Here is a 25,552-nt window from a genome sequence, read left to right on the forward strand (position 1 = left end):
CACCCTGATTATATGCCACACATATGGTTAGAATAAACTGAATGTGAGCACACCAAGTCCACAAAGCCGCCCACACCGCATCCTGAAGGTACGTGAACACTACAAAAAGACAAATAGGTATACGGCATGCCTGCAAACATGGTTGAATAATCTAATCCCTCCGTAAAGGTAAATAAATCAACAATAAGTGCCCGCACATTCAGAACACCATATAGCAATATGCCCCATGGTGTGCCAACCCATATGTTAGAAAAAAAAAAAAAAACCCCATATAAATGAACTCCGAATGGATAGATAATCAGGAATTAACATTTCCTTTTCTTAGATGTATGTTTGACCATATTTCAGATTGGACATAATCGGACACCCTGAAATGCCAAGAGATTACAGAAAAGATAAGCTGACATTTAAATTGAACAGGAGTGCCCTTTATTGATCATGTTGATAGGTTCAATCGATGAGGCTTTGAATCCTATAAGACCACGGTTCACAATTTATACGAGCCATCATCACACATAAAAAGTTTCCCTTTATGGTGCCTGGTATGGCACCACCAAGAAACCAACAAATATATTAGTTCCAGTATAGCCCATGAGATTAATAAACCCACAAGAAATAGCAGGTCCAGAGGAGGTCAAGAAGTGACTAATTAGAATTTTAAACTGTTCACACAGACAACACTGTGGAGAAAAATAAATTTGAAAACACAAAGTTAGTTATGAACTCACATAACCCTCATGAAAACAGGTCCCCATGACTAGACGTAAATAGTGGATCAAAAAACCATATTTAAGCAGAAGGTAGTCACTACACACTGAAATCATGAAAAACATGAATTTACAGGGACCACAGTTGAATAAAATGAATAACAAACAACCGAAAGGTTGTTCAGCTACAACGTCAAATCCAAAGGCATTAGTCCCTCACGATTGTTTGTAGAATCCTGTAAACAAAAGGTCCTCATTAAGGCCAGATGGAGTTTGACTGTTCAAATTGAAGATCCATTTCGATTCACGTCTTAAAAGTTCCAAAGTGATGTCTCCACCCCTGATATCAGATTCGACTCTCTCCAGGCCCATAATGCGTGTGCCTTTGTATTGAGAGTTATGTGCCGACAGGTAATGTGAGGCTACAGATGACAAAGTTTTGCCTTTCTCCAGATCTCTTTTGGCTGTGGAAATATTTGAAAAGTGTTGTTGTGTCCTCCTTCTCAACTCCTGTGTCGTCTGACCAACATAGATCTTTAGACATGGACAGATCAACGCGTAGATCAAATTCCGGGATTTACAGTTAAAGTAAGTTCTAGCTGTCATCTGCAACATAGAAGAGATTGGAGTCACTGTCACATCATCAATGATATAAGGGCAGATGTTACAGTTGCCACACGGGAATGTCCCAACCAATCTGATCCTTCTGTTAAGGCGAGTTGTCTGACGCTTAAAGTGGCTGTGACTTAGACAATCCCTAAGATTCCTAGGCCTTCTGGCAACCAAATTTGGTTGTACAGAAATATGTGGCTTAAGTTTGGGCTCACTACGCAGGATCCCCCAATATTTGGAGAGTATCCCCCGAATCTCCTGCCACTGATTGTTGTATGTTGTAACCACTCCCAACGGTTTAGGGGGTCCCTTCACGCGTGGATGTAGTAGCTCCCTTCTATCCATATCCCTCGCTGCAGTAAAAGCTTTTGCAATTACCTGTTTTGGGTAACCTCTGTCCTTGAAACGGTGGGTCAAATCCTGTGAATGCACACGGAAATCCTCCTGGGTGCTGCAATTTTGTTTCACACGATAGAATTGTCCCTTTGGGATCCCTTTCTTTAAATGCTGTGGGTGGAAACTAGAGAATTGTAAAAGGCTATTGGTAGCCGTGGGCTTACGATATAAGGTTGTATGCACACACCCATCTTTGGAGAAGAGTTTAAGGTCCAAGAATTCCACTTCCTGCTGTGAAAGATGTGAAGTCAACCGTATGTTCCATGGGTTAAGATTGAGAGAGGCGATGAATCGATGACAATCTTCCAGGGTGCCTGTCCAGAGGAATAGAATATCATCTATATAGCTATACCACTTAATGACATGCATAGAAAACTCCTCCAGACAGTACACCCTGGTCGACTCCCACCACCCTAAAAACAAATTTGCGTACGAGGGTGCACACCGTGCACCCATCGCACTACCCCTAGCTTGTCTATAAAAGACTCGGTCAAACACAAAAAAGTTTTTGTCCAGTACGAATGACAATAAGTCAAGCAGAAATGTATCGTGTTGTCTGTCACCTGTCGTTTTCTGTTCCAAAAAATATGCGACTGCTTGTAGCCCCAGGTCATGCCGTATACAGGTGTATAAGGACTCGACGTCCAAGGTGACAAAAAGCACATCGGCTGGAACCCTTAGATCTTGTAGATGTTGGATCAGAGATGTAGAATCCTTAACATAGGATTTCAGGGACACAACAAAAGGCTGTAAGAAAAAGTCAATATAAGAGCACGGGCGCTCCAAAAGGCCCCCAATCCCGGAAACAATAGGTCTACCTGGCGGTGTCTGTACAGATTTGTGGATCTTCGGGATCAAGTAAAAAGTCGGTACTCTCGGATGGTGATTAGTCAAGAAATCCCTTTCTCGTTTATTGATGACATTGTCAGTAAATGCCGAATCTAATAACCGATCCAGTTTGGCCCTAAATATGTCCGAAGGGTCCGAAGGAAGAACCTGATAACAATCAGAATCAGACAGTTGGCGCTTTGCTTCCTCTAGGTATAATTTTGTGGGCCAAATAACCAGGTTCCCACCTTTGTCAGCCTCCCGAATGATAAAATCTCTGTTTTTGCCAAGATTGATAATGGCCTTCTCCTCAGCCCTACTGAGATTCCTCCCTTTATTACGATCTAATTTAAGGGAGTGTATCTCATCACAAACCGCATTGAAAAAAGTATGGATGGCTGGGAACAGGGATAAGGAGGGTGTGGCGTGTGAGGGCAACCTACCCGGGAACTTTATCCTTGACTGTCCTCTGTCTCCCTCCTCCAAGAGGTCCAGTAAATCTCTGAACACTTGTCATTCCTCCAGGGGTAGGTCATCCACCAAAGATGGTTGATGATACAAATATTTAAACGCCAACTGTCTGCAAAAGAGGTATACATCCTTAATTACAGTAAATTTATCCATACTATTCGTAGGACAAAAGGAGAGACCCCTCTCTAGTACCGAAGTTTCTACCATAGAGAGAGCATAGGAGGATAAATTAATCACCGAAAGCTTACCAGGACCTGTAGTATTAGTCGGCGTAATGGAAGAATCTAATATTTCCTGTTCTGTCATGTCTCTCGTCTGTGTTTGGGAGACCAGATCCTGTAATTCTTGTTCCGTTTCCTTTTTACCGTATCTCCTCCTTCTACCCCTCCGATTGCGCCTTCGGTTTCGCTTTGTTCGGATGATAAAAAATCACTTGATGTGAGTTCAGGTGCCAATTCCCTATCTGCTGGTGCACTAGCCCTGGTCCCCCTTGTATTGCCTCTATGGGACCACCTATATGCACGACCATTATTAAAGTCCAGTTGGTCTCTTCTAAATTTGTGTCTTTTTCCTCCAATGACCTCCTTTTCAAATTTCTCCACAATACCTTTGAGCTGTTCCTGAAATGGCTCAACCAAAGTTCTTTTGTCAAATTTCTCTAGCTTGACTTCTATATTCTTAATCTTTTCTCTAATATCAGACAATAAAACTCGATCATGTTCAATGAGTAAATCTATGAGAATGTTAGAACATTTTATTAAACCATTCTCCCATGTCTTTTGAAAATCACTATCAGCTTCCCATGCCGGGAAAATTTGAACCCTTAAGCCTCTGGGTACCAGACCCACCTTTTTATACTCCTCCAGAGTTTTAATATTCCACCAAATTCTGGTCAACGATTTGTGTAAACCAATTAAATCCTTAGATAATATATGGAAGTCTGAGTCCTCAGAGCCACCGGTAGTCAAAATAGAGGGGGCATTTCCAAAGATATTACCCGCCTGACTATTCCATGCCGCTTCCCTGGCTGCCAGATCCATGTCACTCTATAATAATAATATACAATAACAGGCCACTAATAGTAATTAAACAATGGCCAATTGCGTGCCACACCCAGAAAATGCGAGAGTAGAACAACTCCGCATACACAACATCGATTAACTAACCAAGGGAAGGGGGCACCACAATTTGAAGAGGGATCCAACCAGGTCTACCAATATGGTATCAATGTATAAAAAGAAAAAAAAAAAAGCAGTAGACCATAGAAGGGGATCACCTCAGACACGGATCAAGTATAAAGACAAATAAATTTTATTGATACATAGAGACCATATACAAATGGACACAAGAAAACATCAAGAAACAACTATTAAAAACATTTAAAAATGGTCATACACAAGACCTACAAAGATAACACTTAGACCCATAATAAGGTCAAAAAACCCCCTAAGTGCCAACTCCCCAGTACATATAATAAACCATGCATGAGACCTACACCTGATTGAGCAGTCTAAACATATATAAAGGTGATGTCTGTGTGAACAGTGTCATACGCTTTAGACAGAATAGATATAGAAACTTATGCCTGAAAATTCACACCATAGCAAAACAGTACTAATGGGTCCAAAAGGTCAAAACATCTTGTGATAAATCACCGATAAAGTGCAGGCATATATCGCAGATAAGATGGTATACACATAGTATAATGGAATATGTGCCCCACAGACCCTGAAACAATCAATGGGTCAGAAGTATAGTAAATCAAAGATACCAAATATCTTAATATAAACTGCTACCTGCTATAAGAGAACCCCCTACTGATACAATACCATGGCTGTCAGGCCTGAACAGTTATATGGAGATCAGGCGTATCATGATGATACCCGGAGCTGCAAAGTGCACACAAGACCACCTAGGGAGCGGGAGAAAGGGGGTTTGACAGACCCGACGCGTGTCGCCACACACACCGTGGCTTCGTCAGGGGTGTCTCCTGATGGTGGCTTGTGTCCTTTTATATACCGTAATCATATCTAAATCGGCGGCAGCTGATCTGCTTACCGAAGGCGGCATGGAGGAAGCCGACGCTGGAATGTTCTCCCTGGCGTGCGAGGAGTACTGACTGCGCATGCGCATGAGGGCGTCCCCCCTGCGCTGCGTCCCGGACGCGTTGCTATGCGCACCTAGCAACACAACGCCCACTTTATGACGTCATAGGTAAAGACTGAGCGTGATAGGAGCGCCGTCGTATGACTCTCCTGCATTGCTGCTCACACCCACAAGTGTCACGTCCCGGCTTGGAAACAATGCACAGATAGCCCGAGTTCACTTAAATAGGAACTTATCAAGGCCGATCTGAGAGAGCATACAAACAACCATGTGCAAATATTAAAATCGTAACGTACATAGGTGCATCAGGTTTTTGACCCATAAATCCATTGAATATTTCACCTGCCCACACTATCACACATGGACTGCAGTATGAAGTTAAATCCGCTAACCAATGTGTCAAAGTTAGGCGGAACAGGAATATATATACAGACCCACATACAGATGATTCTGTTGCGCTCCTATTGATCATAACACACCCTGATTATATGCCACACATATGGTTAGAATAAACTGAATGTGAGCACACCAAGTCCACAAAGCCGCCCACACCGCATCCTGAAGGTACGTGAACACTACAAAAAGACAAATAGGTATACGGCATGCCTGCAAACATGGTTGAATAATCTAATCCCTCCGTAAAGGTAAATAAATCAACAATAAGTGCCCGCACATTCAGAACACCATATAGCAATATGCCCCATGGTGTGCCAACCCATATGTTAGAAAAAAAAAAAAAAAAAAAAACCCCATATAAATGAACTCCGAATGGATAGATAATCAGGAATTAACATTTCCTTTTCTTAGATGTATGTTTGACCATATTTCAGATTGGACATAATCGGACACCCTGAAATGCCAAGAGATTACAGAAAAGATAAGCTGACATTTAAACTGAACAGGAGTGCCCTTTATTGATCATGTTGATAGGTTCAATCGATGAGGCTTTGAATCCTATAAGACCACGGTTCACAATTTATACGAGCCATCATCACACATAAAAAGTTTCCCTTTATGGTGCCTGGTATGGCACCACCAAGAAACCAACAAATATATTAGTTCCAGTATAGCCCATGAGATTAATAAACCCACAAGAAATAGCAGGTCCAGAGGAGGTCAAGAAGTGACTAATTAGAATTTTAAACTGTTCACACAGACAACACTGTGGAGAAAAATAAATTTGAAAACACAAAGTTAGTTATGAACTCACATAACCCTCATGAAAACAGGTCCCCATGACTAGACGTAAATAGTGGATCAAAAAACCATATTTAAGCAGAAGGTAGTCACTACACACTGAAATCATGAAAAACATGAATTTACAGGGACCACAGTTGAATAAAATGAATAACAAACAACCGGAAGGTTGTTCAGCTACAACGTCAAATCCAAAGGCATTAGTCCCTCACGATTGTTTGTAGAATCCTGTAAACAAAAGGTCCTCATTAAGGCCAGATGGAGTTTGACTGTTCAAATTGAAGATCCATTTCGATTCACGTGTTAAAAGTTCCAAAGTGATGTCTCCACCCCTGATATCAGATTCGACTCTCTCCAGGCCCATAATGCGTGTGCCTTTGTATTGAGAGTTATGTGCCGACAGGTAATGTGAGGCTACAGATGACAAAGTTTTGCCTTTCTCCAGATCTCTTTTGGCTGTGGAAATATTTGAAAAGTGTTGTTGTGTCCTCCTTCTCAACTCCTGTGTCGTCTGACCAACATAGATCTTTAGACATGGACAGATCAACGCGTAGATCAAATTCCGGGATTTACAGTTAAAGTAAGTTCTAGCTGTCATCTGCAACATAGAAGAGATTTTTTTTTTTTTTTTTTCTAACATATGGGTTGGCACACCATGGGGCATATTGCTATATGGTGTTCTGAATGTGCGGGCACTTATTGTTGATTTATTTACCTTTACGGAGGGATTAGATTATTCAACCATGTTTGCAGGCATGCCGTATACCTATTTGTCTTTTTGTAGTGTTCACGTACCTTCAGGATGCGGTGTGGGCGGCTTTGTGGACTTGGTGTGCTCACATTCAGTTTATTCTAACCATATGTGTGGCATATAATCAGGGTGTGTTATGATCAATAGGAGCGCAACAGAATCATCTGTATGTGGGTCTGTATATATATTCCTGTTCCGCCTAACTTTGACACATTGGTTAGCGGATTTAACTTCATACTGCAGTCCATGTGTGATAGTGTGGGCAGGTGAAATATTCAATGGATTTATGGGTCAAAAACCTGATGCACCTATGTACGTTACGATTTTAATATTTGCACATGGTTGTTTGTATGCTCTCTCAGATCGGCCTTGATAAGTTCCTATTTAAGTGAACTCGGGCTATCTGTGCATTGTTTCCAAGCCGGGACGTGACACTTGTGGGTGTGAGCAGCAATGCAGGAGAGTCATACGACGGCGCTCCTATCACGCTCAGTCTTTACCTATGATGTCATAAAGTGGGCGTTGTGTTGCTAGGTGCGCATAGCAACGCGTCCGGGACGCAGCGCAGGGGGGACGCCCTCATGCGCATGCGCAGTCAGTACTCCTCGCACGCCAGGGAGAACATTCCAGCGTCGGCTTCCTCCATGCCGCCTTCGGTAAGCAGATCAGCTGCCGCCGATTTAGATATGATTACGGTATATAAAAGGACACAAGCCACCATCAGGAGACACCCCTGACAAAGCCACGGTGTGTGTGGCGACACGCGTCGGGTCTGTCAAACCCCCTTTCTCCCGCTCCCTAGGTGGTCTTGTGTGCACTTTGCAGCTCCGGGTATCATCATGATACGCCTGATCTCCATATAACTGTTCAGGCCTGACAGCCATGGTATTGTATCAGTAGGGGGTTCTCTTATAGCAGGTAGCAGTTTATATTAAGATATTTGGTATCTTTGATTTACTATACTTCTGACCCATTGATTGTTTCAGGGTCTGTGGGGCACATATTCCATTATACTATGTGTATACCATCTTATCTGCGATATATGCCTGCACTTTATCGGTGATTTATCACAAGATATTTTGACCTTTTGGACCCATTAGTACTGTTTTGCTATGGTGTGAATTTTCAGGCATAAGTTTCTATATCTATTCTGTCTAAAGCGTATGACACTGTTCACACAGACATCACCTTTATATATGTTTAGACTGCTCAATCAGGTGTAGGTCTCATGCATGGTTTATTATATGTACTGGGGAGTTGGCACTTAGGGGTTTTTTTGACCTTATTATGGGTCTAAGTGTTATCTTTGTAGGTCTTGTGTATGACCATTTTTAAATGTTTTTAATAGTTGTTTCTTGATGTTTTCTTGTGTCCATATGTATATGGTCTCTATGTATCAATAAAATTTATTTGTCTTTATACTTGATCCGTGTCTGAGGTGATCCCCTTCTATGGTCTACTGCTTTTTTTTTTTTTCTTTTTATACAGTGGTGGATGATTGCCGCATACTTAATTTGGTGAAGAAGAACCCGTTCACAACATCAACTGAAGTCCAGAACACTCTCAGTGAAGTAGGTGTATCTGTCTCTAAGTCAACAGTAAAGAGAAGACTCCATGACAGTAAATACAAAGGGTTCACATCTAGATGCAAACCATTCATCAATACCAAAAATAGACAGGCCAGAGTTAAATTTGCAGAAAAACACCTCAAGAAGCCAGCTCAGTTCTGGAAAAGTATTCTATGGACAGATGAGACAAAGATCAACCTGTACCAGAATGATGGGAAGAAAAAAGTTTGGAGAAGAAAGGGAACGGCACATGATCCAAGGCACACCACATCCTCTGTAAAACATGGTGGAGGCAACGTGATGGCATGGGCATGCATGGCTTTCAATGGCACTGGGTCACTTGTGTTTATTGATGACATAAGAGCAGACAAGAGTAGCCGGATGAATTCTGAAGCGTACCGGGATATACTTTCAGCCCAGATTCAGCCAAATGCTGCAAAGTTGATTGGACGGCGCTTCATAGTACAGATGGACAATGACCCCAAGCATACAGCCAAAGCTACCCAGGAGTTCATGAGTGCCAAAAAGTGGAACATTCTGCAATGGCCAAGTCAATCTCCAGATCTAAACCCAATTGAGCATGCATTTCACTTGCTCAAATCCAGACTTAAGACGGAAAGACCCACAAACAAGCAAGACCTGAAGGCTGCGGCTATAAAGGCCTGGCAAAGCATTAAGAAGGAGGAAACCCAGCGTTTGGTGATGTTTATGGGTTCCAGACTTAAGGCAGTGATTGCCTCCAAAGGATTTGCAACAAAATATTGAAAATAAAAATATTATGTTTGGGTTATGTTTATTTGTCCAATTACTTTTGACCTCCTAAAATGTGGAGTGTTTGTAAAGAAATGTGTACAATTCCTACATTTTCTATCAGATATTTTTGTTCAACCCTTCAAATTAAACGTTACAATCTGCACTTGAATTCTGTTGTAGAGGTTTCATTTCAAATCCAATGTGGTGGCATGCAGAGCCCAACTCGCGAAAATTGTGTCACTGTCCAAATATTTCTGGCCCTAACTGTATATACATACAGACACACACATACATAATATATGCAGGAACACGCAAGAAGCAATCAGAATGATACATTAAGTAGTACAAGTACTTCTCAAGGCATAGGTTCACTGTTTACTGTCCTTATTAAATCTTATGGAGGTTTTATCAAATCTCTAAATATCTAATAATCAGAGTTGCACTGAACTGGTCTAAAAACTTTTAGGGTGTCATTAGGGTGTCATTATCTACTTGAGTACTGTAAATAGCTAGTGGTTGCACACGGTTCTATTATCGGGGTCCGTTTTCCTTTTCTGATGCTTAGTTGTTTTTGTTATGGAAACACTCATGTTACTTTTATTGAAGCATTCTTACATCACAATGTTAAGTCAAGTTCCTACAAGTATGAGCTCTGCATCCAATATTTGCCATTTATAAGCCCGATGTTTTCTTATTTGGTATGGGGCATTTGGGTCCCTTCAAACTACATGTCCTGGGTAAAACAGCTATCTGTGCATTCACTATGGTTTATGACCCTGATTATATTTTCAGTAAACATTTCTAAATAATTATTCATTTGACGGGATTATATATCTTTTAGCCTAGGGACAACATAAGAAATCATTCCATAGAAAACTTATATTTCATATTGTTTCGATTCATCTTACAGACAGCAAAATTCAAAAAGCTCAAAGTGCAGAAATAATTAATGATAGACTGTTACATTTAGCCTTACTAAGTGTTTTCTCTTGTTTCCTCCTGAAAGAATGCAGTTACTTGTATCTTCTCTACAATGGCACTTGCAAGGCTTCCTGCCCTAATGACTACTATGAGGATTTGGATGCTGGAAGATGTGTTTCCTGTCACATCAGCTGTGAGACATGCTCAGGAACATCAGATGATGATTGTGAGACCTGTCCTTCTGCTAACCCAAAGCTGTACCAAGGGAAGTGTCTGACTAGCTGTCCTCCTGCAACCTTTTATAACTACGCACTCAGTGAGTGCCAAGGTATGGCAACGTTTTCTATTTCTATAATGTAGTCTTACTTGGAAGGGTTCATTCAGACATCAATTTTGTACTTATGAATTCTATCCAATATTTTTAACACATGAAAAAAATGTGCATGTGGGCGTTCGTGTCTGTAGAGCCACAAAATGCCTGCATGTGTGATATACTTTAATCTGTATTGCCAGCTATGAAGAGGGCTAAATTCTCTGCTGTTATAATTGCACACAATTATGAGATTCTGGTTTGGCTTTTTTCCTAAGTCATGTGACAAGGCTCGTTAAAGGGTCGACATTGACTTTTAGGATTGCTACTTCCAATAGGTGGCACTAGAGTTCTAGTCATCTTCCTCTCTGAAGAGACAATTTGCATGAGTCCCTCCTATGGAATCTTCATCTTCACTGAGTGGCCAACAAGTGCTACTTCTACAAATGCATCTGTAATCCTACAGAGAAAATAGAGTCTGTAAGATAGCGCTTACTGCATGTGTTGGGGACACTCGCTTAGCAACGGGATTCAATCTCACAGGCACGATTTTCTCCATTAAACAGTCCATGCGGTATATGTACATTTCATAAACCGTCATGTTACATATCACACACATATAGTTCATAGTATACGGCTTCCTTCATTTGACAGACACTACACTCACCAGTCCTCCTCTAACTAGTTCCCAGGGTTGTCCGTGCGCCGTATCAATGTCTCTACTCACATAGCATTACACAACATTAGATTGCAGTCTCTAAACATGCCAGACCATATGCCGTCCAGTTACCGTGGGCGACCGCACAGTTCATTAACTCACTCTCGTCAGTGCACACAGTCCCCCATACTCTGTGTTACCTTCCAGGAGCTCCTGCTCCACACGCTGACTCCTCGACAGTCCTTTCTCCTGGGGAAGCTGCCTAACTGGAATTACCGTCCTAGACCATGCCTTGCTCACCAGGCCACCCGACCATTCCAGACCCACAGAAGGACTGTAGCTTCCCCAACACAGTTGCCATCACAGGCTCTGCAGGACCATGGCCTCACCCCGTGCTCTTCAGGAATCCGGTCCTACTCCCAGGACCTTCCAGCACTGAAGCCTTCCAGGTCCACGGCCTCTCTGTGTGCTATTCAGGACATCCGTTCACTCATAGGACCACCCAACACACAGGCCTTCAGGTCCATGGCTTCTCCATGTGCTCTTCAGGAATCCAGTTCTACTCCCAGCACCTTCCAACACACAGGCCATCCAGGACCTTACACACTGACCATTCAGGTCCATACACTCTGAACACAGGCCACGTGATCCAAACCTTGGTCACATTATGTAGCTGTAACCACCCCCATAGGTGGGCAGTGTATGTGAGGTTAGTCAGGCCCATCCAGCTCTCTCACTAACCCTGTAAGTCTCCCTTTAAACTAAACCAATACTTGTGGTACTACAATGACATTAAGGGCTTACAGCTCAGATGACATTCTCCATCTCTGCGACACATACCGGCCATTCACAATGACACCAGTCACTGTCTCACCATCACAGTTATGCCTGCGACTGCCATGCACTCACATGGCCTCAATACGCCTCCTTGCATATTCTGAGAAGAACATACAGTGCCCCCTAGCTGTAAAAGGGGTCACTGCCTAACAAGTCATAGATCCACAAAATATAATGAACAATAAAGTTTGTTGTACTCCATGATAAACTCCATTATTAAGGCCTGCCTGGGTCGAAAAATGTTGGTTTCTATGCCTTTTTTATAAATCATGAGTGTATCAAACTGCCTGACCTTTTTTGTTACTTGTTTTTAATATGAAGAAATAAATTGATGTTTTAAGAAACCTTGGATTTCCTGGGATCATTCGTCCAAAGAGGCACTGGATGTTAAGTTTTTGACCCAAACAGATTCACTCATCTCTATTTATAACCATGTTTGCTCATCATCTGAATCTTCACTTCTAATTTTATAACTCTTTTGACATTATTTTTACATGTGACTGTTTTTGCTTTCAATGGCGAACTTAAACAAAATCCAATGAACACATAAAAAATAGACTTCATAAGAGGTGTCAATGAAAAAATGAATATGGCTAAAACAAAAATGGCACAAAACACTAAAAGTAAACAAATAGACACAAATGCAATAATAAATTGGACCCTACATATATCATAATAAATGGGGTGAAGACGAGCTTCACATCTTAATTCTTTGACATATTATCCCATCATGTCCACAGGATGACAGTCCTATTTTTCTATGATAGTGGGATAAAAGAAGGATACATTATTCATACATTCTGTGCAGGTTCAGAAATCACTGATTTAAAGTCTAGAGCAAGATATAAAATCAATGATAAATATGATTCAGAAAAGGATGTTCTTTATGCATTCCTATCGCTGTCATCCTCATTTCTATGTCAAATATAAGTCATTTCTATGAACTACATTCAGTCATTGAGGTGCATAGAGAAACTGACTTGCAGCGCACACATAAGAGCCCGTATGATCCAGACCTTAAAATCACCTCCTATAACTAAAGAATTAAAAAGGAGCCGATAATTCAGTAATTACCGATGGGTAACATAAAGGCACTTCTAGCAGAATACATGGCCAGAAGATTGCCTACAGTATAAGGGCACTTTGCAGTGCAATACTTTATCATAATACATCTTGATGTATATGTAACAGAAGCTGATTGCGGTTTTGGAGGTGGCAGTGGCTCCTTTACATCATAGGTTCTTGCTTGCCTTGAACCATTGTATGTCACCGACGTACTTTTGTTTACTTCATGTAAGCAAGGCAATAGTAAAAAAAAACCTTTTCTGGGAATTCGGCTTCAGTTTCTTAGCAGAAACTGGGCTTATCTATCAAGCTAAATGCCCCACAATTCTGGAACAATTTTCTCTAGAAACTGTCTTTAATGACTTGCAACATAATTATGATGGTTAGACAATTTTTATGAGTGGTAGAACTATTACTGGCACAATGTAAGCCAACTAATAGATGGTGTAAAGTTACATTTAGACAGTCTTAAAATTAGATTTATCAAATAACATGAACCACTTTGATAAATATTGCTCATTTTAGACTATCTAGTCTTAAGTTTGCAGTAACAAATAGACAGTATTGATAAATTTGCCCCCAAATCTTCTTCCATAGTAAAACGTCTCATATGGAAGATTTGTGACCAATTTCAGTTTTTCCATTGCTGCTAAGTAGAGATGAGCGATTTAATTTGAGTGGACTTTCAATTCTAGTTGAATTCTAAAAAATCAGCAAAATTGGCATTCGGCAAAATGCAGATTTTTTTTTATAATTTGCTTCTGTCCGGAAGCCGAAATCTGCTGGCCACCATTTTTTTGAACCGCAAAGGGCTATCAAAAGGTTAAAAGACAAATAATGCTGCTAATCACTTAACTGTCTATCTTTCCGGCCCCTCTGCCCCTCACTACAACCCGTCTGGTTCTAGTCACATCTTCTGATCCCCGACTTTTACGCTGAAGTTCCCAGGCCTCTCACACTCAATCACGACTTCTGGCTCTGATGAGGCCTGGAAAGGTTCTGCGCATCGGTGCACAAGTTCACAACACATGTTGTGATGTCATGGTGTCATGATCTTTTGCGTGCTTGTGAAGAACCCTCACGGACCTTATCAGAGCCAAAAGACCTGGCTGAGTGGGGCGAGGATCTGAAGATATGATGACGACCTGATTGGTGACGGAGGAGTAGAGGGGCTGAAGAGGTAGACAGTTAGGTGAGTATAAGGATTATTTGTCTTTGACAGGGAGCAGCTGAGGGGCAGGAGATGTGAACGGTAAGTTGAGTATAAGGATTCCCTTTATTTTTTACATATTAAATGTATTATGCTCTGGAGTCTGGAAAAACCTCAGAGCATAATAATGGACATTAAATTTGCAGAGAATATCTTGTCTGCTAATAGAATTTTCAAGGAAAATACAAACTTGCATAAAAACGCACTGCTAGTCATTGGCACCTGTACCATATGTCTGGTTGTCTTGGTACAGAAACCATGAAAGGGTGGAGAGTTATGTTATTCAGAATAGAACAGAATGCTTGCTGGAGCAAATCTAAGCTGGCACTGGCAACATAATAAAAAAACTTAACAAGATTGTACTCTGCAGACAAGAACATCCTATGAATGACTCAGCAGACACAAATCAGAAGATGAGGTCTTAACACAAAAATTTGCTTTTCCCATATGTCCTTAGAGAAGCTTTTGTTCATAAATAGTGATGATTGAATAGTGAAATATTCGGATTCGGTAAAATCGGCACAAATAATTTATAATATCTGTGTATTCGTACTGAATAACGAATCCAATGCAAGTCAATGGGAAAGCAGAATATTTTACTGCTGGACCCAACAAACAGGTCTGGGGGCATGGGTAAAAAGCTGAAATTGATGGGAAAGAGCTACAACTAAATGGGAACAGCATGGAGAAGATGCATGCATGCCTTTCTGACTCACACATGCTATCTGGGAATAATGTTGTCAGAGTATTGCGCCGATTTTACGGATTTTTAAAAAGACCTACCTAACCAAACTAAAAAAAAAAAAATTTTAAAGGGAAAAATACTTAGTAGCATGTTTTTCCTTCATAATTACATGTATATAATGCTAAGTTAAAAAAAAAATAAAATAAATTATACCTCCCTTTAGCATATGTTCACACAGAGCGTTTTGGTTTTAGTTTTTCCTTTAACATTTGTGAAGGCTCTCACTCCTAGATTTGAGAGGTCCCTCCCTCATGTCAAATAGTTAGCAAGATAGTGGAATACATATTCCCCATCCCTTTACAATGCCATTTCAAACATGCCAATTTGAATTTTGGGCTCCGCCCACCACCACCACCACCATGTCCACCGCCATGTCATTATGCGGCCCTCGCTTACAATTTGCAGAGTGTCGGCAGGTGCCATGAAACCTGAGTGTGGTAAGGGCCATCAGGTGGTTCTGTATGATATATTTGGGAGAGCTCTCACTCGTACATTTGGGAGGTCCCTCCCTCATGCCAAATAGTTAGCAAGATAGTTGAATTCATATTTCCATCCCTTTACAATGCCATTTCAAACATGCCCATTTGAATTTTGGGCTTTGCCTGCCACCATGACCATATCCACCGTGATGTCATTATGTGGTTCTTGCGCACAGTTTGCAAAGTGCCATTAGGTGCTGTGAAACCTGCATTTTGTATGGTCCACAGTTCATTTTTGCTACCGGATCACAATGTCAAAGCGGGTTAAGCCGCTGTAAGGTAAATATAATACAGAAGTTGGGGGAGCTGTATGTTCAATGTCAGGAAATTGGATTCTACCAGACACCAAAAGCATTAGAATTAAATTCTGAATACAATGTATGCAAGTGAGGGCCTGTATTGTGGTCACTCTGTCACGCCAGAAACCCATGTCAGGAGCATGTACAAGCCTTTATTTTATTTGGAAGCATGGGAAAGAGACAGGAGTACCATTGACCAATCTGCATAAGACCAAGCACTTCTTCTGGAAACTACCCAACCAGGTAGAATGTATCTTTTGCATGGTTTTAAGCAACATTGGAGTAATGAAAGGATATGTCCCAGACAGTGTTGAGGTCTGTGAAGTGTATTATTCAGGTGACAGGCAGTGCTACAGAGCCCAAGTAAAAGCCTTAGCGTGACAATGCCCGTATTCCAATATGTGTTATGCTGCGGACTGAATAGGTCTGTGGAGTGTTTTAACCCAGTCTCTTAGATGTGCTTAAAATGTACAGAAACTGGCCATTACCCCACCACCATTTTTTTGACCCAAATGCAGAAAATGTAAGGGAAGCCGCTATACAAAAAGAGATTCTAACTAAAAATGTTAAGATTAAAAATAGATGTTTATTTATAACAATAAAAAGAAAGACATTAAGAAGATATTAATAAGATAGGGCAAAAAACCTCCAATGCGGGAGGGAGATGCACAGTATAATAACCTGAAAAAAATGAAGGGTCCAAGGGCGGACTAAACCGAAATAGATAGTTGAACCAATAAAACTGATATCTAATGCACAAAAATAGCTATCATACCAAATGTATAAAAAAGTTCAATGTGCTGGTATACATTGCTATTAGTATAGGTAGTAGAGACAATTGTAGAGGTAATCTATTAGATATATTGTAATCTCCTCCAGGTAATGGCACTATATTTATAAGTATATGCCTAACTATCCCTGGGATACTAATATAAGGGTATGGTCTGAACCTATTATACTTATGCAGTAGGGCTACATTCAGTAAACACACTTATTTGTATCACATGAATTTGAGAATTCTTGTCTGAAGAGATGCACAGTTGCCATCAGGTCTGTCTGAAATCGCAACTCAGAAGGAAGATCAAAATGAGGAATTGGAAGATGACATGGTCGATGACGCCACTGATCCAAACTGGCACACCTAGTGGGCACAGCAGTGCAGACAGGGAGCCCACCTAACTTACAGGTGCATGCCTCCAGAAGCCCGGGCTGGGCATAACATACTGGTAAATGCAACGTACTGGTCAATACAACGGCAGGTTGCAATTTTCACTCGGCAACATTCATTGCTGCCAGCTTCTGGAAAATACCCATGGAGTCTAAATCGTCACTACACCTGTACATAAATTCCCCAAGGGATATAGTTTCCAAAATGGGGTCACTTGAGAAGGGATTCTGCTCTTCTAGAAATTAGGGGCTCTGTATATGGAGTCTGTAAACTGTTCTAGGAAAATCTGCGCTCCAGGAGGCAAATAGCGCTCCATTCCTCTCGAGTCTATCTGTATAACTAAGTAGTACTGAACAGCCACATATGGGGTATTGCCACATTCAGCAAAAATTGTGGGACAAATGTTTCTGGCATTTTTACTCACTTCTGCCAAATGGTATAAAATTGTGGTATCAGTATGATCACTGCACCTCTAGATGAATTAATTGAGAGGTGTAGTTTGTAAAATTGGGTCACTTATGGGGAGCTCTGCTGTTCTGGCACCTCATGGGCTCTCCCAGTGGGTCATGGCACCTGCAACCCATAACAGTAAAATCTGATGCTCCTTGCCTTCTGAGCTTTGCAGTGAGCCTCTTAGAGAAGAAGTTACAGGTCTGTAAGAGCCTGAAATCTTGCATGTTTTTAGGTGACCAAATACTTATTTTCCACCATAATTTGCAAAATAAAACTTGCCAAATCAGGCAAAGTGATTTTTTGAATTTGTTTTCTCATTTTGACTCTCATAGTTGTGGTCTACCTATGATGTCAATTACAGGCCTCTCTCATCTTTTTAAGTGGGAGAACTTGCACAATTGGTGGCTGACTAAATACTTTTTTCCCCACTGTATATACTTGTTTTTGTGTAATATCTTTAGCCCAAAAGGAAGTAACCAAATGTCTAATTTAAGTAGAAGGACTGTAGAAGTGTGGGACTCCTGAATACATTTAATTTGAATGCAAATCCCACTGGTATACTAGAATATTTTAGACAGTGCCCATTCAGAAAACAAAGTCTTGTAATATGTTTTTATCTAAGCAAAATTTATTTGCGATACGCACACTTTGAGAGGTAGACAGTTGCAGTTAGATGCCTGGATTTTGGGGAATTTTATTTTGTTTTTTTTAAAACAATTTATACTCCCTTCACAAAAATATGCAATATATGCAATGATTCTAGACTATATCTGAAACATGTTTGCTAATTTATCATGGTATGGGAGTTGCGACTTTTTTTGTTCTTGTTTTCTTTCATATGTTTTTATCTGACGATCTTGATACTGGATTTTTTCAGTTACTACATTATTTCTTGTGGTACTACAAGCTTCCATGCATCAGATCTTTAGTTGGGTGAACTTACTTACCGTATATACTCGAGTATAAGCCGAGATTTTCAGCCCACTTTTTTGGGCTGAAAGTCACCCTCTCGGCTTATACTCGAGTCATATGCAGGGGTTGGCAGGGGAGGGGGAGCGGGGGCTGTCTAATTATACTTACCTGCTCCTGGCGCGGTCCCTGCAAGTCCCTGGTTCCCCGGCGCCGGCAGCAGCAGATTCTTCCTGTACTGAGCGGTCACATGGTACCGCTCATTACAGTAATGAATATGTGGCTCCACCTCCCATAGACGTGGAGCCACATATTCATTACTGTAATGAGCGGTAACGGTGACTGCTCAGTACAGGATGAAGCTGCGGCGTTGGGGAAGCCAGGGACTGCACCACGTCAGGACCAGGTGAGTATACGGGGAGGGGGAGCGCTGCGCGATAGTCACTTTTCCTCGTTCCAGGCGTCGCTCTGTCTTCAGCAGTGACACTCAGGTCAGAGGGCGCGGTGACATGGTTAGTGCGCGCCCTCTGCTGAACGTCAGTGCAGAAGACGGAGCCATACTGGAACAAGGAGCAGGTAACTATTGAAAGTGCCAGGGGGCCTGAGCGACGGAGAGGTGAGTATGTGATTTATTTTTTTTAACGCAGCAAATGGGGCAAGTGTCTGTATGCAGCATCTATGGGGCCATAAGGTTTGTGCAGCACTATATGGGGCCATAACATTTTTGCAGCACTGTATGGGGCCATAACATTTGTGCAGCACTATATGGGGCCATAACGTTTCTACAGCACTGTATGGGGCCATAACATTTGTGCAGCACTATATGGGGCCATAGCATTTGTGCAGCACTACATGGGGCCATAACATTTGTGCAGCACTATATGGGCCATAACATTTGTGCAGCACTATGTGGGGCCATAACGTTTGTGCAGCACTATATAGGGCCATAACGTTTGTGCAGCACTATATAGGGCCATAACGTTTGTGCAGCAATATAAGGGGCCATAACGTTTGTGCAGCACTGTATGGGGCCATAACGTTTGTGCAGCACTGTATGGGGTCATAACATTTGTGCAGCACTATAAGGGGCCATAACGTTTGTGCAGCACTGTATGGGGCCATAACGTTTGTGCAGCACTATATGGGGCCATAACATTTGTGCAGCACTATATGGGGCCATAACGTTTGTGCAGCACTATATGGGGCCATAATGTTTGTGCAGCACTACTATATGGGGCAAGTGTCTGTATGGGGCCATAATCAAGGTTTGTGCAGCACTATATGGGGCAAATATCTTTATGGAGCATCTTATGGGGCCATAATCAGCATTTGTGCAGCATTATATGGGACAAATGTGTCTATGGAGCATTTTATGGGGCCAATATTAACCTTTATGCAGAATTATATGGGGCATATTTTAATATGGAGCATCTTATGGGGCCCATCATAAACTGTATGGAGCATTATATGGGGCTCCTGATTCAATATGGATATTCAAAAACACTTAACCTAGTGATGTCTCAATTAATTTTACTTTTATTGGTATCTATTTTTACTTTTGACATTTACCGGTAGCTGCTGCATTTCCCACCCTAGGCTTATACTCGAGTCATTAAGTTTTCGCAGTTTTTTGTGGCAAAATTAGGGGGGTCGGCTTATACTCGGGTCGGCTTATACTCGAGTATATACGGTATTCATTTTTTGCCTCTTCACAAATAGGATTGCACAAGGAATCAAAAACTAAGTCTAGTCATTTATGACTAGCTAATATCATTTCTGACCGTAGATTTTTTATTCCTGTAAAAATATTGGTCTTGCTTGCTGCTGCTCTCTATTGCATATAAATTATTAATTCAAATACAGAAATACAAATGCAAGCTACTCTATATCACTAGGGTTGAGCGAAACGGGTCGAACATTTTCAAAAGTCGCCGACTTTTGGCGAAGTCGAGTTTCATGAAACCCGATCCGACCCCTGTGCGTGGTCGGCCATGCGGTACGCGACTTTCGCGCCAAAGTCGCGTTTCAATGACGCGAAAAGCGCCATTTCTCAGCCAATGAAGGTAAACGCAGAGTGTGGGCAGCGTGATGACATAGGTCCTGGTCCCCACCATCTTAGAGAAGGGCATTGCAGTGATTGGCTTGCTGTCTGCGGCGTCACAGGGGCTATAAAGGGGAGTTCCCGCCGACCGCCATGTTACTGCTGCTGATCTGAGCTTAGGGAGAGGTTGCTGCCGCTTCGTCAGAAGCAGGGATAGCGTTAGGCAGGGTCCATTAACCACAAAACCGCTTGTGCTATAGCGATTTCCACTGCCCAACACCACCTTCGGTGTGCAGGGACAGTGGAAGCTCCTTTTTTTTTTTTTTCTCAGCGCTGTAGCTCATTGGGCTGCCCTAGAAGGCTCCCTGATAGCTGCATTGCTGTGTGTACGCCGCTGTGCAAACCAACTGCTTTTTTCAAAGCACAAATCCTCTTGTTCCTTCCTTTCTGCACAGCTATCTTGTTTGTTTGTCCACACTTTTTATTTAATTTGTGCATCAGTCCACTCCTTATTGCTGCCTGCCATACCTGGCTGAGATTACTGCAGGGAGATAGTAATTGAAGGACAGTTCCTTTTTTTTTTTTTTTGGTGGGAGATTAAGATTGACATTTCTGCTAGAGTGCCATCTCTGTCTGTGTCATCTCTCACTCAGTGGGCCATAGAAAGCCTATTTATTTTTTTGCTTGATTTGGGTTCCAAAATCTACCAGAAAAAATCACAACATCAATCAGTGGGAGAAAAATATTGGCCTCAGGGCTTGTGTGCCACTCCTTACTCCTGTGTGTGCCATCTCTCACTCAGTGGGCCATAGAAAGCCTATTAATTTTTTTGCTTGATTTGGGTTCTAAATTCTACCTGAAAAAATCAATAAATCAATCAGTGGGAGATTAATATTGGCCTTTGGGCTTGTGTGCCAGTCCTTAGCGTGCCATCTCTCTCTCTCTCAGATAGTGGGCCATAGAAAGCCTATTTTTTTATTATTTTATTGGGTTTATAAATTTTCCCTGGAAAAAAAAAAAAAGTGGGAGATTAATATTGGCCTCTGGGCTTGTGTGCCAGTCCTGAGCGTGCCATCTCTCTCACAAATAGTGGGCCATAGAAAGCCTATTTATTTTTTTGGTTGATTTGGGTTCATAATTCTACCTTAAAAAATCAATCAATCAATCAGTGGGAGATTAGTATTGGCCTTTGGGCTTGTGTGCCAGTCCTAAGCGTGCCATCTCTCTCTCTCAGATAGTGGGCCATAGAAAGCCTATTTATCATTATTTTTTTTATTGGGTTTATAAATTTTCCCTGGAAAAAAAAAAAGTGGGAGATTAATATTGGCCTCTGGGCTTGTGTGCCAGTCCTGAGCGTGCCATCTCTCTCACAAATAGTGGGCCATAGAAAGCCTATTTATTTTTTGGGTTGATTTGGGTTCATAATTCTACCTGAAAAAATCAATCAATCAATCAGTGGGAGAAAAATATTGGCCTCAGGGCTTGTGTGCCACTCCTTACTCCTGTGTGTGCCATCTCTCACTCAGTGGGCCATAGAAAGCCTATTAATTTTTTTGCTTGATTTGGGTTCTAAATTCTACCTGAAAAAATCATTAAATCAATCAGTGGGAGATTAATATTGGGCTTTGGGCTTGTGTGCCAGTCCTAAGCGTGCCATCTCTCTCTCTCAGATAGTGGGCCATAGAAAGCCTATTTATTATTATTTTTTTTATTGGGTTTATAAATTTTCCCTGGAAAAATAAAAAATGGGAGATTAATATTGGCCTCTGGGCTTGTGTGCCACTCCTGACTCCTGTGTGCGTCATCTGTCACTCAGTGGGCCCTAGAAAGCCTATTTTTTGTTTTATTTGTTTTCTAAATTCTCCCTGAAACAATCATTTTATTTTCTTTGGTTTCTAAATTATTCCTGAAAAAAATCATTTTTTTGGTATTTTTTTTTCTCTCAAGTCTCCCTGAAAAAAAAAAAAAAAAAAAAATCTGTGGGAGATTCATATTGCCCCTTCTGCTTGTGTGCCAGTCTTGACTCCTGGGTGTGCCATCTCTCTCTCTCTCCCCAATTGTGGGCCATAGAAAGCCTATTAATTTTTTTGCTTGATTTGGGTTCCAAAATCTACCTGAAAAAAATCACTAAATCAATCAGTGGGAGATTAATATTGGCCTCTGGGCTTGTGTGCCACTCCTGACTCCTGTGTGCGTCATCTGTCACTCAGTGGGCCCTAGAAAGCCTATTTTTTGTTTTATTTGTTTTCTAAATTCTCCCTGAAACAATCATTTTATTTTCTTTGGTTTCTAAATTATTCCTGAAAAAAAATCATTTTTTTGGTATTTTTTTTTCTCTCAAGTCTCCCTGAAAAAAAAAAAAAAAAAAAAAATCTGTGGGAGATTCATATTGCCCCTTCTGCTTGTGTGCCAGTCTTGACTCCTGGGTGTGCCATCTCTCTCTCTCTCCCCAATTGTGGGCCATAGAAAGCCTATTATTTTTTTTAGCTTGATTTGGGTTCCAAAATCTACCTGAAAAAATCACTACATCAATCAGTGGGAGATTAATATTGGCCTCTGGGCTTGTGTGCCACTCCTGACTCCTGTGTGCGTCATCTCTCACTCAGTGGGCCATAGAAAGCCTTTTTTTGTTTTATTTGTTTTCTAAATTCTCCCTGAAAAAATAATTTTATTTTCTTTGGTTTCTAAATTCTTCCTGAAAAAATCATTTTATTCTATTTTTTTTTTTTCCTAAAGTCTCCCTGAAAAAAAAAAAAAAAAAAAACAAATCAGTGGGAGATTAATATTGCCCTTTCTGCTTGTGTGCCAGTCTTGACTCCTGGGTGTGCCATCTCTCTCTCTCTCTCCAATTGTGGGCCATAGAAAGCCTATTAATTTTTTTGCTTGATTTGGGTTCCAAAATCTACCAAAAAAAATAACTAAATCAATCGGTGGGAGATTAATATTGGCCTCTGGGCTTGTGTGCCACTCCTGACTCCTGTGTGCGTCCTCTCTCACTCAGTGGGCCCTACAAAGCCTTTTTTTTTTTTTTTTTTCCTAAATTCTCCCTGAAACAATCATTTCATTTTATTTGTTTTATAAATTGTTCTGTAAAAAATAATTTTTTTTTAATTTTTTTTTTTCTGAAGTCTCCCTTTTAAAAAAAACAAACACAAATCAGTGGGAGATAAATATTTACATTTGCGCTTCAGTGACAGTCCTGCGTGTGTGCCATCTCATTTGTTGCCAACAACAACAGAGTGTGTAACATTGTGGCTGATTTTCGTTGTGGTCTCACCCACCTGTAAAGGGGTAGCTAAATCATACTGAAGTTATAGCTCACCGTGTAAGTTGTGTGACAGCAACAAATACCGTTCGTTTGTTAACGTTTTTAAAACAATGAGGAAGTCTGGTGGAAGAGGTCGTGGCCGGGGGCGTTCATTGTCAGCTGGTAATGAGGGTAGTGGTAGTGGTGGAGCATCAGCTGGTCGTGGGAAAAAAAAATATTGCACCTAAGTCTGGAGCTGTGGAGCCAGGTTCGTCGTCTGGCTACACAAGGCCTCGAACGCTCCCTTTTCTGGGAGTAGGAAAACCGCTTTTAAAGCCGGAGCAGCAAGAGCAAGTTTTGGCTTATCTTGCTGACTCAGCCTCTAGCTCTTTTGCCTCCTCTCGTGAAACTGGTAAATGTCAAAGCAGCGCGTCGTTAGTGGATGTTCACGGTCAGGGACAAGTCGCTTCCTTGTCCTCTTCAGCAAAAACAACAACAGAGAAGAATGCAGCAGGCGACACAACGGGTTACTCCATGGAGCTCTTTACACATACCGTCCCTGGCTTAGAAAGTGAAGCAGTTAACAGTCCATGCCCATTACAAGTTGAATCTGACATGGAGTGCACTGATGCACAGCCACAGCCAGACTACTATCCTGGTCCTTTGACTCAGACCACAACATTGCCATCGCAGGGTGCTGATCAAGAATCAGACCCTGATGAGACTATGTTGCCCCATCACAAACGCTATACCACCGACCGCCACGGTGACACAGACGAAGTTGCACACGAGCTACAAGAAGAGGTAATAGATGACCCAGTTCTTGACCCCGATTGGCAGCCATTGGGGGAACAGGGTGCAGGCGGCAGCAGTTCTGAAGCGGAGGAGGAGGGGCCGCAGCAGGCATCAACATCGCAACAGGTTCCATCTGCCGGGCCCGTATCTTGCCCAAAACGCGTGGCAAAGCTAAAGCCTGTTGGAGGACAGCGTGGCCATCCGGTTAAAGCTCAGTCTGCAATGCCTGAAAAGGTATCCGATGCTAGAAAGAGTGCAGTCTGGCATTTTTTTAAACAACATCCAATTGATCAGCGCAAAGTCATCTGTCAAAAATGTTCAACTACCTTAAGCAGAGGACAGAATCTGAAAAGTCTCAATACAAGTTGCATGCATAGACATTTAACCACCATGCATTTGCAAGCCTGGACTAACCACCAAACGTCCCTTAAGGTTGTAGCACCCTCGGCCAATGAAGCTAGTCAGCAACGCAACATCCCTTCCGGCAGTGTAGGGCCACCATTTTCCGCACCACCTGCAGTATCTGTGCAGGTTTCTTTGCCAGGCCAAAGCCTTCAGGGTCAGGGAATCACCAGTTTCGTAGTAGGAAACACTGCATCTAGGGCACCGGTGGCAACAATACCATCTCCCACCGTCTCTCAGTCTGCCATGTCCACCGGCACCCCCGCTAGTTCCACGATCTGCAGCTCTCCAGTCCAGCTCACCCTACATGAGACTATGGTTAGAAAAAGGAAGTACTTAGCCTCGCATCCGCGTACACAGGGTTTGAACGCACACATAGCTAGACTAATCTCGTTAGAGATGATGCCCTACCGGTTAGTTGAAAGCGAAGCTTTCAAAGCCCTGATGGACTACGCTGTACCACGCTACGAGCTACCCAGTCGACACTTTTTTTCCAGAAAAGCCATCCCAGCCCTCCACCAGCATGTTAAAGAGCGCATCGTCCATGCACTCAGGCAATCTGTGAGCACAAAGGTGCACCTGACAACAGATGCATGGACCAGTAGGCATGGCCAGGGACGTTAC

The 25,552-nt window shown here is 41.8% G+C and overlaps 1 protein-coding gene across 1 annotated transcript in view; it reads left to right on the forward strand.

Annotated features, from left to right (window-relative positions):
- LOC138676489 (proprotein convertase subtilisin/kexin type 5-like) overlaps window positions 1–25,552 on the forward strand; it is a 349,710-nt gene that overhangs the window by 189,992 nt on the left and 134,166 nt on the right. Inside the window, exon 10 of the mRNA XM_069765826.1 lies at window positions 10,396–10,638. Coding sequence (XP_069621927.1) covers window positions 10,396–10,638 — 243 coding nt within the window. The remainder of the gene's footprint in view (window positions 1–10,395; window positions 10,639–25,552) is intronic.

This window comes from Ranitomeya imitator, chromosome 4, assembly GCF_032444005.1.
Source record: "Ranitomeya imitator isolate aRanImi1 chromosome 4, aRanImi1.pri, whole genome shotgun sequence".
In the NCBI taxonomy this organism is placed as follows: domain Eukaryota; kingdom Metazoa; phylum Chordata; class Amphibia; order Anura; family Dendrobatidae; genus Ranitomeya; species Ranitomeya imitator.